We start from the raw sequence: 15,235 nt of genomic DNA on the forward strand, positions 1-15,235 counted from the left end.
AAATAATAGTGCAAGTGAGAAGTGAGCAAATATATAATTTATATTGATTTGGTACAGTGATTGATGAAATTGTGACTCCCTTTTTTTGTTTTTATGTTTAAAGGGTTGAGCGTTGAAAATGTGTTTAAGGTGTTAAGCTTGTAATGTGCTATATTGCACAAGTACGTAATAGTTTATTAAGTGTGGTCTAGGGTGTATTTGTGGCTTTTGGCACTTGGTATGAAATTAGGACACCTAAGATATGCTTGAATTGTGAAAAAGAGTGAATTGTAATATGTGTGTCTAATTTTTGATTGAAAAATAATTTAATTATGAAATATGTGCCATTAACTAGAGTTAGGAGAAAGCTTTTTGTAAACACCTAAATCACCTCAATTGGATGTTGGACAAAAAAATGGAATGTGCCGAAAGTTCAACCCCCCAGAGTTTTCTTATGACAGCAATATGTTGTCAAATTTTGTGCTGCGCATGGCACAAAGAGCAACGTGTCACGGCGCACGAATCACAAGCTGTGGCGCATTGTCTGCTCTTCTCCACTATTTTACTATTTTAAATTATGATGCAAATGCTTTGATTCTTTTTGGATTCTCATGCTTCCACATACTAATTATGCTTTGATTTTGATTTATAATGATGTTTGACTTATTGTGAAAGCTTTGAAAACTTGAGATTCTATTTTTATAAATGTTACAAACTTGATAATCTTATTGGGGGTTAATTCCTTGATTACTTTAAATTTGAAGTTAATTGGATAATAATAAGGGAGATTTTACAATTGTTGGTAGTGCGTGAGTGTGCCAAAGGAGCATGTCCTCAAATGGTATAATATACCTAACTTCTAAATCAAATAGTGATTTCTTATGAGGTTCTTTACCACAATTTCCTCAAATGTAAGGGCTTAAAAATAAAGAAAATGAAGAAATAAAGATGAAAGAAAATATGATTATTGCATAACAGACGTGATATTGATATAAAAGAAATTATAGAAAATATAAGATGAAAAGCCTAAAATAAAATGCTATAACTGTGGTGTTACTATTCTACTAGGAGCCGTTGCTCAATTGGGTGTAGGGAACTCACTCCTTTCTACAAGATGGATGTTCCATTGGAGTGTTGTTGAGTTGATTGGAATTAGAGAGATCTTGAAACCCATATGTGGCATACTTCTTCTTTTACAGGCACAAGTATCAATTTTTTCTCAGCTCGACATTCTAATATTTAGAGCCATTACTTGCTATTATCTCCAAAACTTCCTGCATTCTTGCTTTTATGAAAAGGTGAGTTGCTGATTAAGTCCTCTTACAACTCACTCTCTTTTAAAAGACTTTAATAGGTAAATTTTAACCCAAATAATTATGCTTGGGGCCAAAGTTATATTTTATCACAAGTAGAATAAAAATATATGTTTTACCCGAAAAAAACGTTCTTTAAAATTTTCCCGAAAAGTCTATCTCCGAAAGTTGAATTTATTGATTTATGGTCTTATAATTTTGAGTCATGTTTCAATATAATTATTTAATTTAATTTTATCTAGCTTTATTTCAGTCCTTTAATTGTTAAAGTGTGATAAAAATCCTTTCGAGCATTTAACAACATTAAATATGTTAATGGAAATGGAAATGTACTTGCTCAAAATTCATGTTTATTAAAACTAATATGCATTAATTTAAATAATATTATAGTTAAATTATTTTTAAGGTCATATATAGTGGATCAAAGTAGAGTTGGTAATTTAAACTAAGTTTGAATTTACTCGAAAAAAGTTAGGATTTAACAATCTTTCAGAGCCATATATGACTTTAATTGTTAAGTGTGCTAAAAAACCTTTCAAGCATTTAAAAACATTAAATATAAATATGTTAACGAAAAATGAAAATGAACTTGCTCAAAATCCATGTTTATTAAAAATATTATGCATTAATTAAACTAATTATTATAGTTAAACTATTTTCAAAGTCATATATATTGGACCAAAGTAAAGCCAGTAATTCAAGCCAAACCTAAATCAGCCCAAAACAAAGTTAGAAACTGACTTGATTATATGAGCTTTTTAAAAAGGGTATGATACTTTAGCTAGATCCGAATAAGATCGGCTTAAATTGAGCTCGACCGTTGAAATTTCTAGTTTTATGTGCATGTAAAGTTGATAATTTTGGCAAAACTCAACGAGCCAGCTTGAACCAGGTCAAAAAAAATTAAGGATAAGCTTAGTTATATAGGCTTTTTTAAGGGGTAGGATATTTCAAACCCGATCCAAATATGCCCAACCTAAATTAAGTCGATTCGAATAAGCTGGGTTAGCCCAAATTATCGGCTCTAGACTAAAGTACTCTCTTTAAATATATATTATTTAAAAATCATTCAATATATTAAAAAAAATGATGCATATATTTTTTAAAATTTTTATTCATATTTTAAACCTTTTAATTTTGCAAACTTATTTATTTAGTAATCTTTTTAAATATAAATATATAACTTGTCTAAAAGAATATTTCAAACACATGTTCAGAAAAAAATTAATGAAATAGGGACATAACATATAGTAAGAAATAAATTAAATAATACTTCCTCCATTAAAAAAGGCAAGGCATTTTTTAAGGACTTAGATGTTAAAAAGTACAACATTTTTAGTTTTTTAAAGTGTAACCATTGTCTTTTTTCTCTAAAAGTATCCTATTAAATAAATCACTTTATATTTATTTTAGGGTGAAACACCTTATTAAATAGGGATAAATATAAAAAGATATGGTTAGTTTGAAGGCAAATAACTACTTTATTGAGAATGAAATTCAGTTAAAAATGCCTTACATTTTTAAACAGAAAGAATATAATAATTTATGTTTATTTTTTAAAAACTTATTAATTTGAATACAATATTTTTAAATTACTTATTTCAATATTGTCATATTTAATTTTTTGTAGTTCTTTAAATTGGGAGGAGAGAGTAGACAATTACATAATATAAGGGAAAATTAATAACTTTAAGTTTTTTTAACATAAATAAAAATTAAAAATTAAAGTACTTTATGATCTGTAATAGAATATTCCAAGTAACGTTAGTGTTTACTAAGGGATTAAAAAATTGATTTATAGGGTGAGGGATTAATTTCTTCTGTTAAATCTAATTTCATTAGTTAATTTATTTCATATTTTAAAATGAATTTGCTTAATTATTTTGAAAAGGAAATATTCAAAATTAAGCAAAATCTAACTATCAACCATAACCATGATTGAACTGATGCATCTTATTATTACATGATTTTAGATGCCAATCTATGTTCAAAACTCATTAGATTAATATAAAAATACATAATCTGTTTAAATCATATTTATTATAACTTATTAATAATATAGCTTATTTTATTGTTGAATAAATTATAATATAGTTTATTCATTCTGATTCTGACATGGCAAGTAAAAACTATTAATGCCAGTGAATTTCCGGAAATTGCAATCATACGTTGGCATAATGTTAATGGATTGTTTTTTTGCGAAAATTTTGAAAAACCCTTTTACTCACATTCGTGTGAAATTTTTCACTCCCTTAGTTACACTCACATCCAACGGTTGACAAGGCATTGTTACTGATCCTTCTATGAATTTCCACCGTCCGATGAATAGTTCATTACGGACCGTCCGATGTAAGCCAAAGAGCGATCTGGTCGTTCAATATTTACAAAATTGAATTTCAAAAAGCTTGTGGGAGAGAGGGAGGAAGGGAGGAAGGAAGGAAGGAAGGGACGAGGGCGAACAACGAAGGTCCCTCTCTTCTCTTGTTGCTCAGACTGTCTCGCAGCTCCAGTCATCCTTTCATTTGCGGGCACTTTTATCTGCAATCACCATACTTTTGTTTTCTTGCTCTACAATTTCTACAATCTCTTTCTCTGTCATCACCTGTTCAGAAGTGTTTTGGATCGAGGTCCCTAAAATTCTGGGCACTATATACTCTGAACTTGGGTTTGCATCCAGGGTGTTGTGTGTAGCTGTGTTTTTCCTACCAGTGATTGGGAAATAGGTTTGGGATCTGAAAGTTAGTTAATTGTGAGCTGATTTTTAAACTTTGTGGGATTATGAAGGAATAATTGGTGGATTAAGTTGTTACCGTGGGAGGAGAAAGAATTTGGAATTCGTGGTTAATTGTTGATTGTTTATCTCATGGGGGAAGGTGAGGGTGGGGATTGCCTTCCGAAGAATGTGTCATCGGATGCTACAGTAGCACCGTTGCCGTCGGATGTTCCGGCAAAGAAGCTGGCGAGGCAGCTCGATTTCACGGGTTATAGTGGCGCGGCCTTACCTGAACACCCGCAGTTGCAGCTACAGCCTCAGTCGCAAACGGTGGCGCAGAGTCAGCCGCAGCCACGCCCAGTAACAACACAACCGGTTGTTGTGATGTCTATGCCTCCACAGGCTCTTCATTCTTCAGCAAGGGTTGGGTGAGTAAATGGAATTATCGTCCTGACTTGATTGCAAATTTTTCTTATTTACGTCTCTGTTGTTTTCTGGAGAACATAATTTGTGCAGCCTTGATGGTGTGATTCTGATTAAAAGAAGGAAATTATTGCTCTTTGGAATTTCTGGACTTGGAAGTTCATTTATCGAGTTACTGTTTTATTTTGGTCGATTTTCATAATTATTAAGTTAATATGTGATTTTGACAAAAAAATCACAGGTTGTTTGGCTGATTTTTTAATTCCTGCGAGGGCATTGATTGAACGCATGTACGATGTTTTGGGTTACAGTTAGCGAAATTTCCATGCGCGATGCCATTCTCTCTCATTTCTTTAGTCTCCTATCTCTTTATTATCTTCTCATATTGTCCAGTTGTATCACCTCTTTCATTTGGGAAAAGATGGTGGGACTCTAACTTTGGTGTCGGGGACGAAATTATGTGGGAACTCGAATACCTACGGTTTTCTTGTTGGAAACAATATATCAGTTCTATACGGCAATTTTCAACCCATCCACAGTTTTCTTTGATTGGGAAGTTGATATTAAGTTTTAAATTAGTCTAGCATTTTGGTTGATTGAATTCTATTTACTCTTTCAGCGAAATACTTCGTGTAAATTGATTTAGATCGCTTTCTTATAGGAGTATGGGGTCTGGTGTTGTGTTTGCCATGCAGTCATATTAGTGGACGGCATGAGGCTGGAGCCATGGCACATGGCAACATTGAAGTGCGATGTTATATAACTTAATAAACAAATAGACAAGTTATAAGCTTATATATTAATGTATATGAAGGGATTAAATAAAGCCCAACGTGTAATAACTCCAGCAATTATCTAAAACCCAATGTCTCAAGCATAATGACTAATGCATTCCCTAAATTTCAAATTTGCTAAAATTGTAATATACCATATTTCTAGCAAGTTCCTAACCATTACTCATAACTGAAAGTTTATGATTACTTCTTTATAACTACCGTGACCAAAATATATCCTTTTACTTGCACCTTACTAGAAAACCATACTCCAGGGGAGATGAATGTTGTGGAAAAAATGCAATGGAGAAAAAGAGACTTGACAGAAACAAAGAGGGGAGAGGTGAAAACGAATATTGAGGCTGCAGAGAGATGTTGGGGCAAGTGACGGAAGTGAGTTCCCTTCTAATTGGCACACATGCCTGGTATACCATGGTGCTGTGCCCTGGCATGCCGTTATTTACAATGGTTAAAGTTTGTGAATATACCAAAGTGATCCATGGGTATTCTCCCATTAATAATATGGTTAGAGTTGATCTCTACTTCTTCTGTTTTCCTAGTTCAGTCAGAAAGGGATAAGGTGAACCCAAAGTAATCACTGAATGGGGGGAATGTTCAAAATATAATAAAATACCATTCATGGATCTTCTCCCAACCACTCAATCTTTTAGGAGAATGAAAAATGTCACAATGCATGGTTAAGTGAAAATTTGCCATATCCTATGGTTTCAAAATTTTCTATACTCACAAACTTTCCTGATATTTATTTTTATACCATTTCTAACTTTTTCTATGTGAAGCTTAGTTTATACAACTGATCTTCATTCTGTTGTTCTTTTTTAAACTTTATTTTAATTATAGTGAGGCTCATATCATTTTGAAAATAGCTGCATGCATTGAGGCATACCTTTCTGGATAGTTCTTAAGAAAGAATAAAATGTAATAAATTATGCGAATTTTAAAATTAGCATTAGCAATAACTCAATATATCTAGAATTTATGGATGTTCTTATTTAGTATCTACATTTCTTCTTTGGTTTGACAAGCTCAAACTTGTGGATCTGTATGCTCATAAACGGATAGATGTTCATGCTGCTGCTGCTGCGTCTGACCTTTTCTCTGTTTTCTCTTTTCTTCTTCTTCTTCTTCTTCCTCTTCTTCTTTTTAACTTTTTCCCCAGGAAACCAGAATCTCCAAAATCAAGATCAAGACCCAACTTTGATATGAAAGATGTTACTCCAAAGAAGCAGAAACAGTGTAATTGTAAACACTCAAAATGTCTAAAGCTGTAAGTGAATTCAATGTTCCCTCTCTATTTCTCTTTCTATTTACAAGCTCCTACTGATTCATATGGGCATGATGTTTATGGGGCCACAGATTTGCCATACTGAAATGCCAACTTGGTCATAACCAACCTCCTAGAGTTCTAAGAATGGGTTCCTTTTTGTTATTTCATCTTAATTTTGAAATTTCCTTGATCCATGGATCCATAAACATTGATATATGTATAAATGAAAACAACGCAGACAACAGAGTGCTGTAACCTACAAGGGTGAGCTTGAGTTAGTTATCTCTAAGCGTCAGTGACTTGCGTCAAGCATGCTAGTGTATTTTATTTTCCAGTGGCTTTAATTTAATTTTCTGTTTGTTAGGATCAACACATTTCAAAAACTGTAAGGAAAACAAATATTATATGAGTTCAATCAGCAGTATTGTTATTCAAGTCACGAGTGAGTGGAAAAAATCTGAGTTGAATAATCAAGATATTATGAATAAAGAGGAACCCACTGCTTGAAATCATAGTTCATTTCAATCAAAGTAATGCAGAAAGACTGATGTTGCTGCAGTTCGGGGGTTGTATTATATACTGTAATTTTTTTCTCTCCTCATTTCTTTCAACCACCCTTTTCATCTGAAAATCAATCAATAGCTCTTCAGGAAGAGCTATTTTTATTACATTGATGAGATGTTCTGGCAGCATCATTAAATGTTGTGTTAAATATGTGCAATGGTTGTGTTAGAGTGGATATCCGGGCTTTAAGTTTAATTTCATCCAAGTAATAGCAGCTCAATCCCTCAACCATATTTTCTTTCATTGGAAGAGATGCATAAAGAATACTACTTATAAATTTTTTATTTTTTACTTTACCATTCTTGATAGTACTTCTTCAGCACTGGTCATTACATGATTGCAGCGCTTCAGCTGGTATAAGATGATTGGGCCCATATGAAGTTAATTTTTTGTGTGTATTGAGCAGATATTGTGAGTGTTTTGCATCGGGAATATATTGTGATGGGTGCAACTGTGCAAACTGCTATAACAATGTTGAAAATGAAGCGGCTAGACGAGAAGCTGTTGAAGCCACTTTGGAGCGCAATCCAAATGCATTTAGGCCCAAAATTGCAAGCAGCCCTCATGGAACACGTGATAGCAGGGTATACCACTCTAACTCACTACCCTTAATTTCTGTTATCTGTTTGTTTCATTCAGTGAATGTTGAGGACAATCTGAAATATAGTGCTAATATTGACTAGAAAATAGTTTCAATTGATTTTTTCCCGAAAATTGGGAGCATTTCTATGATTTGTTTAGTAGTGTCTAGCATCAATTTGTATGACATTTCTGTGAAGCTAGCTTCAAGATTCTGGTCTTAATATTTTTTTTATTAAGTTCTTTTTTATTTTAGTCAGGAAATGGTGCCTATTCTGTCAATTGCGCCATTAATAATAATGAATTTAATCTTTTGATTATTTCCAAAAGATGACCTTCTTGGTACTACAAATTTTCAGAATTAGTAAGTTCTTTGGATAATAAATAACTCAATAATTTTTCTGTGCTATGCACAGGAGAGATAAATCAGATAATAACTTCAAATTTTCTCAAAAGGTTGTATTTATTTTTCTAACATTTAGACCCAAATATGTGGAGAAATATTGAAAGAATGAAAAAGGTTGCACAGAACTTGAGAGGAGCTGCATTGTTGATGATGTTTAAATAGTACAGATCCTTACTGGATTGATATTTTACATTGTATGCTGAGCATTGATATTGATGATGTTGCTGATTTTCTACTTGTCTCCAGCCCCTTCTGTATCAGCGTGTTGTTTTTATTTTCACCAAGTAATGATATTGTTTAATTAATGCTTTTGTTGACATTCCAAATTTTGTTCTTGATGTCACATATATACTTAATTATTAATCTAATTTGTTACTCCACATTTTTTCATGGTATACCCTATTCTCTAAACATCACAAATCCTTTTATAAAATAAATATAGGAGGAGGCTGGTGAAGTTTTAATATTAGGAAAGCACAACAAGGGGTGCCATTGCAAAAAGTCTGGTTGCCTGAAGAAGTACTGTGAGTGCTTCCAAGCCAACATTCTTTGCTCTGAAAATTGTAAATGCATGGACTGCAAAAATTTTGAGGGAAGTGAAGAGAGACAAGCTTTGTTCCATGGAGATCAGAATAATAACATGGCATATATCCAGCAGGCAGCAAATGCTGCCATAACTGGAGCTATTGGATCCTCTGGTTTTTCATCCCCTCCAGTGTCCAAGAAAAGAAAAGGCCAGGAAATCTTCTTTGGGCCAACAACCAAGGATACACCTGTTGGCAGGCTTGGTCAATTTCAACAGGTAAATTTTGCTCTTAGCGTGAGTGGATCTGGAGTAGATTTTGACTAAGGTAATTGGTTAAATTAGAGGACATTACCACATGCAGTCAATATTGAATAGTCACCTCATACCTGAATAGTCAATACTGGTTAAATTAGAGGACATTACCACATGAATACTGAATAGTCACCTCATATCTTTCCTCAAGCTGTTGACATTAGTGTTATTTTGTTCAGAAGATGCATCATGCATTTAATATAAATTTGACTAGGTCTCTGTAATTTGAGCTTGATTGCTCTCTAACAATAACAACGATAGGCCTTATCCTATTAGGTGGGGTCGGTTACATGGATTGAACAACGCCATTTTGATCTATTACTAACCAAAATTTTAGGAATATTGTTAACGAAGAGGTCTCGTTCAACAACTTCCATGAATGTTTTCTTTGGTTTTTCTCCACCTCTTTTCATAGGGCTCAAAACTATTCGTTTTACTCTCCTCGCTAGTACCTCCCATGGCTTTTTCTGTACGTGGTCCAATTCATCTCAAATGATTTTCTATTATTTTCCCCTTAATCTATGCCACGCCTATTATTTCTCATATATGCCAATTTTGAATTTTATTTTTGTGTGTCCACCCATCCATATCGACATTCTTATCTCTGCTGTTTCAACTTTATGCTCTTGTTTTTTTTAAAGTCCAACATTTACTATCATATGACATGACTAGTTTTATAGTAATTCGATAAAACTTTCTTTTCAGCTTATTAGGTACGTTCCAATCACAAATAATATTTGTGGCCTCTTGCTGGGAGGAATTACAAACTTTTAAAAAAGCTTAATTTTATGATAATACAGATTTTTTGTTTTAAGATGAAAGACTTGATCTCCTTTCAGGGCCTTTTTGGTTTATTTTATAGGACAAAACCAAATAAAATTGAGACTGTACAGTGTTCTGTCCAACATCATATAAGTTAATGCATTGTATAAGATAATATTATCTTACATTTGAATGGACCCTTGAAACATGCGAGTGCTTGTAAATTATATTTTCCTTGAAAAATAATTTCTCAAAAAATCATAGGACCAGACCAATTACTGATATGTGCAAAACTGGGCAACATGGCAGACCCAATGCCTCACTCAATCTCATCATTTTTGGTATGGTGCAACTGAGCAGATCAAGCTGCTGGGTATAGTGCACAGCTATGTAGCACGGATACTTCAAAAAAGTAAATGTACCCGTATCCGATACGATACTTGTAGGATACTTTTGCATACGTATCCCATATTCTAACATTTGTGATATGATTTTTTTTCAATAATTTTTTACTATATCACTTAAAAACTTGAAAAAACACTTAATATTTTAGTTAATTACTATAAATATCCTTATATTACTTTAGAAATTCTTGTTTAAAATCAAAATACCTATCCTTAAATCATAAAATGTTGAAATATATATTATAAATATCCCCATACCCGTATCCTAAAATTTTGAAAATTTGCCGCATCCCCGTATCATGCCGTATCGTATCGGATACTTGTACCCGTATCTATGCAACCTAGGTGCACAGCCTTATGGGTGAGGGTAAGAATGAAAAGGTGTTGAGAAGGCCTTATCCATTTAACCCCATCTCCTAAGGCTTGATTAGATTATACTCCATTTCTTTGATAAATAAGTTTAATATATTACTTGCACCAAATAATCGATAAGTTCGTAATGTATGGTGCTCCATCTGTTCCTTTTTATAACAGAAATTTACCTACTTTACATAAATCAAGAAAATTAACTAATGTCTTTTCCAAAAATGTCCTTCATTAAATACTCTTCTCTCTCTCACCCTCACCCTTTTATTTAAGTAAAATCACTTCTTTTTAGGGACATTTTTGAAAAAAAGAACATATTAGTTAACTCCTAAATTTTGCAAAACATCTTATAAATAGAAACACTAGAATCTTCTAAAAGACATCTTATAAAGAGGATTGAAGGGGGTATTAATTAGTACTATCTAGTCTAATTGATTGTATCAAACCTTTACTCACTAATTACTTTCTTGTTTGGCCACTTGTGTTCACTTTCTAAATTTTAAATAGGTTGGAACAGAGGCAAGCTTAATCTGGAGCCTAGACTTTTGTTTATGATGTCTTTAACTGCTCAAACAGTTTATCCATAATATAGATTGTTGATTTCATGATGATCTCGTGCAGTTTATAGTGCATGTTCACGTCAAATGTATTTCATGAATTCAGCAATGTAATTGATTGTATAATTTTAAATTAATCAGGCAAACCATATCAAAAGTCCTGCACCCTCCTCATCCTTGTCTCCTGTCCCTGGTTCCCGTGTTGGAACTGCAACATTAGGGCCTTCTAAATTTACATACAGGTAAAATTATCTTCATGTGATTGAGATAAGCATACTTAATGTAGTTAGTAGTTACTGACCTCAATTTTTGTTGAAGATCCCTTTTAGCAGACATCATACAACCACAGCACTTGAAGGAGCTTTGCTCCGTCCTGGTGCTGGTATCAGGACAAGCTGCAAAGACTCTTACAGGTATATTGATATTTTAAATCACTAGTCATGCTAGTTATGTTTAAAGGACCAATATGTTTTTATACATTTGTTTCATGCACAAATATGCAGGCATAAATGCAGTAGTTTATGTGCCTGAGTATAATCTGTTGGAGCCTAGTAGTTCTGTTCATTGTTATTTGAACTGGATGTTTCGTTTGAGCTAATACAGCATACATGGAATGCAATAACTGATTTTACGGGATTTAAAACCTAAGATTGTAACAATTCTTGTGTGTGTGTGTGTAGAAAAGTAGTAACAATTTCTACTACCACATCTGCTTCAATAAATATTTGTGCAGAATTATCTTTATAGAGGGTATTTCACTTTGGGGAACTTGCTTGAAGCATAAAGTGAACCTGTGTATATTTTTTTATCTCCTTTTGTCATTGCAAGGCAATAATTTATTGGGATTTACATGGAATACTGTAACTTATGATGTTTATTGTGCTTTGACATTAAATTAATATAACTTTGATTGTTGATTAAATGACTTATTCTTGATCTGCTAGCAAGTATGGTACTTGAATATTGATATCTTGAGCTGGCTGTTGAACAACTGACTCTTTTCTGTTTCGGATGGTCTGTGCATTAATTGTAAAATATTAAATGTAATATATACTGGCTCTGTTCCTATTTATAGGAACTTCTTTAATTTTAACTAATTTCCTTGATTTGTTTGAATTAGTTAAATAGGAATTATAAATAGGAATGGAGTGGGTAATTTCTAATTTGCGCTAGTTCATACATTTAACCACTGTTTATTTTTTTTTTTTTTTTTGAGCCAAAACCACTGTTGTTTATTGATAGATAGATTGATAGATATTGTTGCCTTCTTTATCTCACAATACTACATGCCTAGGATTATTGCCTGACTTGAGTTGAGTTCAATTCCTTGTAGAAGTTGCATTCCTACAAAATATAACTCCAATAAGATATCAAGATTACTGTAATGAAATCGATAATAGCATAATGTCACCAACTCAAAATGTTGGAGCAGGCCTATTAAGATTTTATTCTCTATTCTCTATTTTATTTTTAACTAGGTTGGATTTGATTTTTCTGAAGTTGCATATTAGTATATAAAGTTTTAACAGCCGTTAGTCCTTAGGGTAAAAAGTATATTTCTGTTTCAACGGCCAAAAGAGTCATCAATAGCATGTATACTTCTTAAGGATTTAGATTATGAATGAGTAATTACTAAATTTAAACTCATTCAATGCGTAAGTGTGCTGAAATCATTAGTTTCCTCTAAGATAATAGCAGAAACTTTAGTCCAGTTGCATTAGACAACAGGTTTCCAAACCAAAATTTGTAGTTACCTTTACCTGATCTGAGTTTCTTATCAGTTTTCGCTCCCCACAAAGATTGTCTGGAAAGTTGGGATATTAATATAGAAGTTGTTGAATGAGATCTCTTAGTTAAAAATTTTTTTACATTGATGATAGAGTGCAATAGCATCGTACAATTCATGTAAATGATCCCACCTAGTGGAATAAGGTTGGTTGTTGTTGTTGTTAGGCAAATAAGTTTCTTTGGCCTCAACTTTGTTCTTTTATGTTCAATCCATGCTTTTTGGTGTTACATGGAGTGTGGTGTGAGTGTCCTTTGGTTCTCTTTCTAATTCATAGTTATTGATATTTAAAATGAACAGACCAGAAAATGTTGATGGAAAAGAATTCAGAAGATCAGGTGGAAACTTCCGTAGCTTCTTCAACTCAAGAGCAGTTACCAAGCCGAAAGGAAGTTGATGTTGAGAAAGCTATGGCTGATGACTGTTCAAGTGCAAACCAAACAGATAAAATCAGCCCAGACAATTCTAGTTCAGATGGGGCTGATGCCCCAAAAAGCAGGCCAATGTCTCCTGGAACTTTAGCCTTGATGTGTGATGAGCAAGATACAATGTTTATTACAGCTCCATCCCCTAATGGTTCAATGGCTCATGCTTGCAATGCATCTTTGCGTTCTCCATACGGACAAGGCATGACAGAGGTTTATGCAGAGCAAGAAAGGATAGTATTGACAAAGTTTAGAGATTTTCTTAATCGGGTTATCACAATGGGAGAATTAAATGGCAAGTAAACATTCTCCTCTTCTGTAGTTTTAATATAATGAATTTAGGAGTCAATGGGAATTGAGTCTAGCCAAAAGGGCTAATCCTTTACAACATGACGAACTAATGTTCGAATTTTTGTTGGGAGAGGATGGCCTCTAATAGGAGGTTACCCGTAAGCAATCAAATGAAATATTATGAATTTAGGGTAGAATTCACTGATCCCTTAACTTTGGGCTTTGACAAATGGACCCTTGACTTTATCCAAGATATTACCTTGTTATTACCTTGCCTCAACTTTGAAACAAGACTTTATCCAAAAAAAAAAACCTTCGAAACAAGACTCAATAGCCTCTTTTTATGGAGTTTCTCATCAAGTAGTTCATCTTCGTTACCATCCCCTCATTGATTATATGACAATGGATCTGTTGAGCAGGACGTAGGATTAGGATGGTATCTTATTTTAAAGAATGAACATGTTTCTTTCTACAATTGGAAAAATGGAAATTCTGCATTAGTTAACAATTGTCAGCTGTTTATAAAATTTTCAAGCCTTCTTTCCCCCCCGGCAGATTTCATCTGGAATTATCGTATGGAATGGCTCTCAATCTATTGATTGTCTTTCAGTATATTGTATTTAAATACGAAGGCAGGGTTCTTGAGGAGTTAATTCGGGTGGAAAAGTGCTGTTGTAATATCTTTTTGCCGTTCTTGCATGATTTTGTTCTGAAAAACTGACTAATTCTCTCTTTATTGTCAATTTCAGAAACAAAGTGTTCTTCATTAACCAGAAGTGAATTAGAGACACAGAGGGAGCCAATCAACAATGGCAGTGGAAACGCCAGTGCTGAAACAGCGCATCCGCAGGTAGCCACCAGTAATGGAGTTGTCAATGCTGTTGTGCCACCCATGGCCTCTAGTATGAACGTGATTGCTTCAGAGGCTCCTGGTAATCTTGTCCCTGAAAATGGGGAAAGTAAGCCTAAGATTGAGAAGTTGTGAAAGGGATTCTAGCATAGAAGAACATGCAATGATACCATTGAAGTATCCATGAAGGTATGCTACAACTTTTGACTCATTCTATAGACACTGCCATCTTCATTTTCTGGCATGTCATTGGCAAGGGTTTCACACAGGCCTCCAGACCAGTTCATCTAGGATCAACATTTTTTTCCCCCTTTTAACAATTTCTCTTGTTCTGCTTTTATGATTCATATAGATCTAAATTAATTTTTCAGCTCCTCAGCAGCATAGCCTGATCAGAATGTAAATTTCAAAGTTGTAATTTTATATAAGTTATACATTAGTTAGATTCTGCAGTCTGATGACTTTTGTAGCTTAAACATGAATTATTTTAAAAATAATAATAATTATTTTTCCTGTTATAAAGGGAAAATAGTTTACAGCTTGATAGGGAGCTCAATACGCAACTATTTTTTTTTTTAATTTTTAATTCTGTTTCAATTTAACTTAATCTGTGTATAATCTTGATTTTCCAAAGTGGTTCAGATTGGATATTGCTTTGCCTGAAAAGTCCTCTGTAAGAAACTTTGTGCCCTAATAATTCAAAATGTTTTGTTGGCCTGTTGGGTCTTGGCGTCGTAGCCTTGGACCGATTGTTTTACCATTGAAGATTCTTGCATTGGTTAGGGATAACGAGCTATTTTTCCTTATCTTTATACATTTAATATTTTTATTTTAATGAGTGCAGAATGTAAATGAACATAGGTAATATGGTTGTCTTGACGAGAATGTAAGTTTGCCATTACCTCTTTAGGGACATAC

The 15,235-nt window shown here is 33.3% G+C and overlaps 1 protein-coding gene across 2 annotated transcripts; it reads left to right on the plus strand.

Moving 5' to 3' along the window:
- Window positions 1-3,715: 3,715 nt before the first annotated feature.
- Window positions 3,716-14,859, plus strand: LOC129292025 (protein tesmin/TSO1-like CXC 5). Of its 2 annotated transcripts, XM_054929521.1 has the most exons (9): window positions 4,317-4,433; window positions 5,462-5,594; window positions 6,382-6,489; window positions 7,460-7,637; window positions 8,481-8,840; window positions 11,107-11,207; window positions 11,284-11,378; window positions 13,052-13,471; window positions 14,217-14,859. In XM_054929521.1, the coding sequence occupies exons 3-9, from the start codon at window positions 6,425-6,427 to the stop codon at window positions 14,450-14,452; spliced, it is 1,455 nt and encodes a 484-aa protein (XP_054785496.1). In that variant the 5' UTR covers window positions 4,317-4,433; window positions 5,462-5,594; window positions 6,382-6,424; the 3' UTR covers window positions 14,453-14,859. The 2 variants fall into 2 exon arrangements, with proteins under 2 accessions (XP_054785495.1, XP_054785496.1); XM_054929520.1 differs by lacking the exon at window positions 5,462-5,594 and having other exon boundaries at window positions 3,716-4,433.
- Window positions 14,860-15,235: the final 376 nt, after the last annotated feature.

Source organism: Prosopis cineraria, unplaced genomic scaffold, assembly GCF_029017545.1.
Source record: "Prosopis cineraria cultivar Desert tree isolate PC_DT_omini unplaced genomic scaffold, ASM2901754v1 PC14, whole genome shotgun sequence".
Classification (NCBI taxonomy): domain Eukaryota; kingdom Viridiplantae; phylum Streptophyta; class Magnoliopsida; order Fabales; family Fabaceae; genus Prosopis; species Prosopis cineraria.

Coding starts and splice junctions, on each gene's coding strand:
- LOC129292025 (XM_054929520.1), top strand. CDS start 4,156: ATGGGGGAAGGTGAGGGTGGGGATTGCCTTCCGAAGAATGTGTCATCG. Junction 8,841..11,106: donor GGCTTGGTCAATTTCAACAG/GTAAATTTTGCT, acceptor TAAATTAATCAG/GCAAACCATATCAAAAGTCC. Junction 13,472..14,216: donor CACAATGGGAGAATTAAATG/GCAAGTAAACAT, acceptor TGTCAATTTCAG/AAACAAAGTGTTCTTCATTA.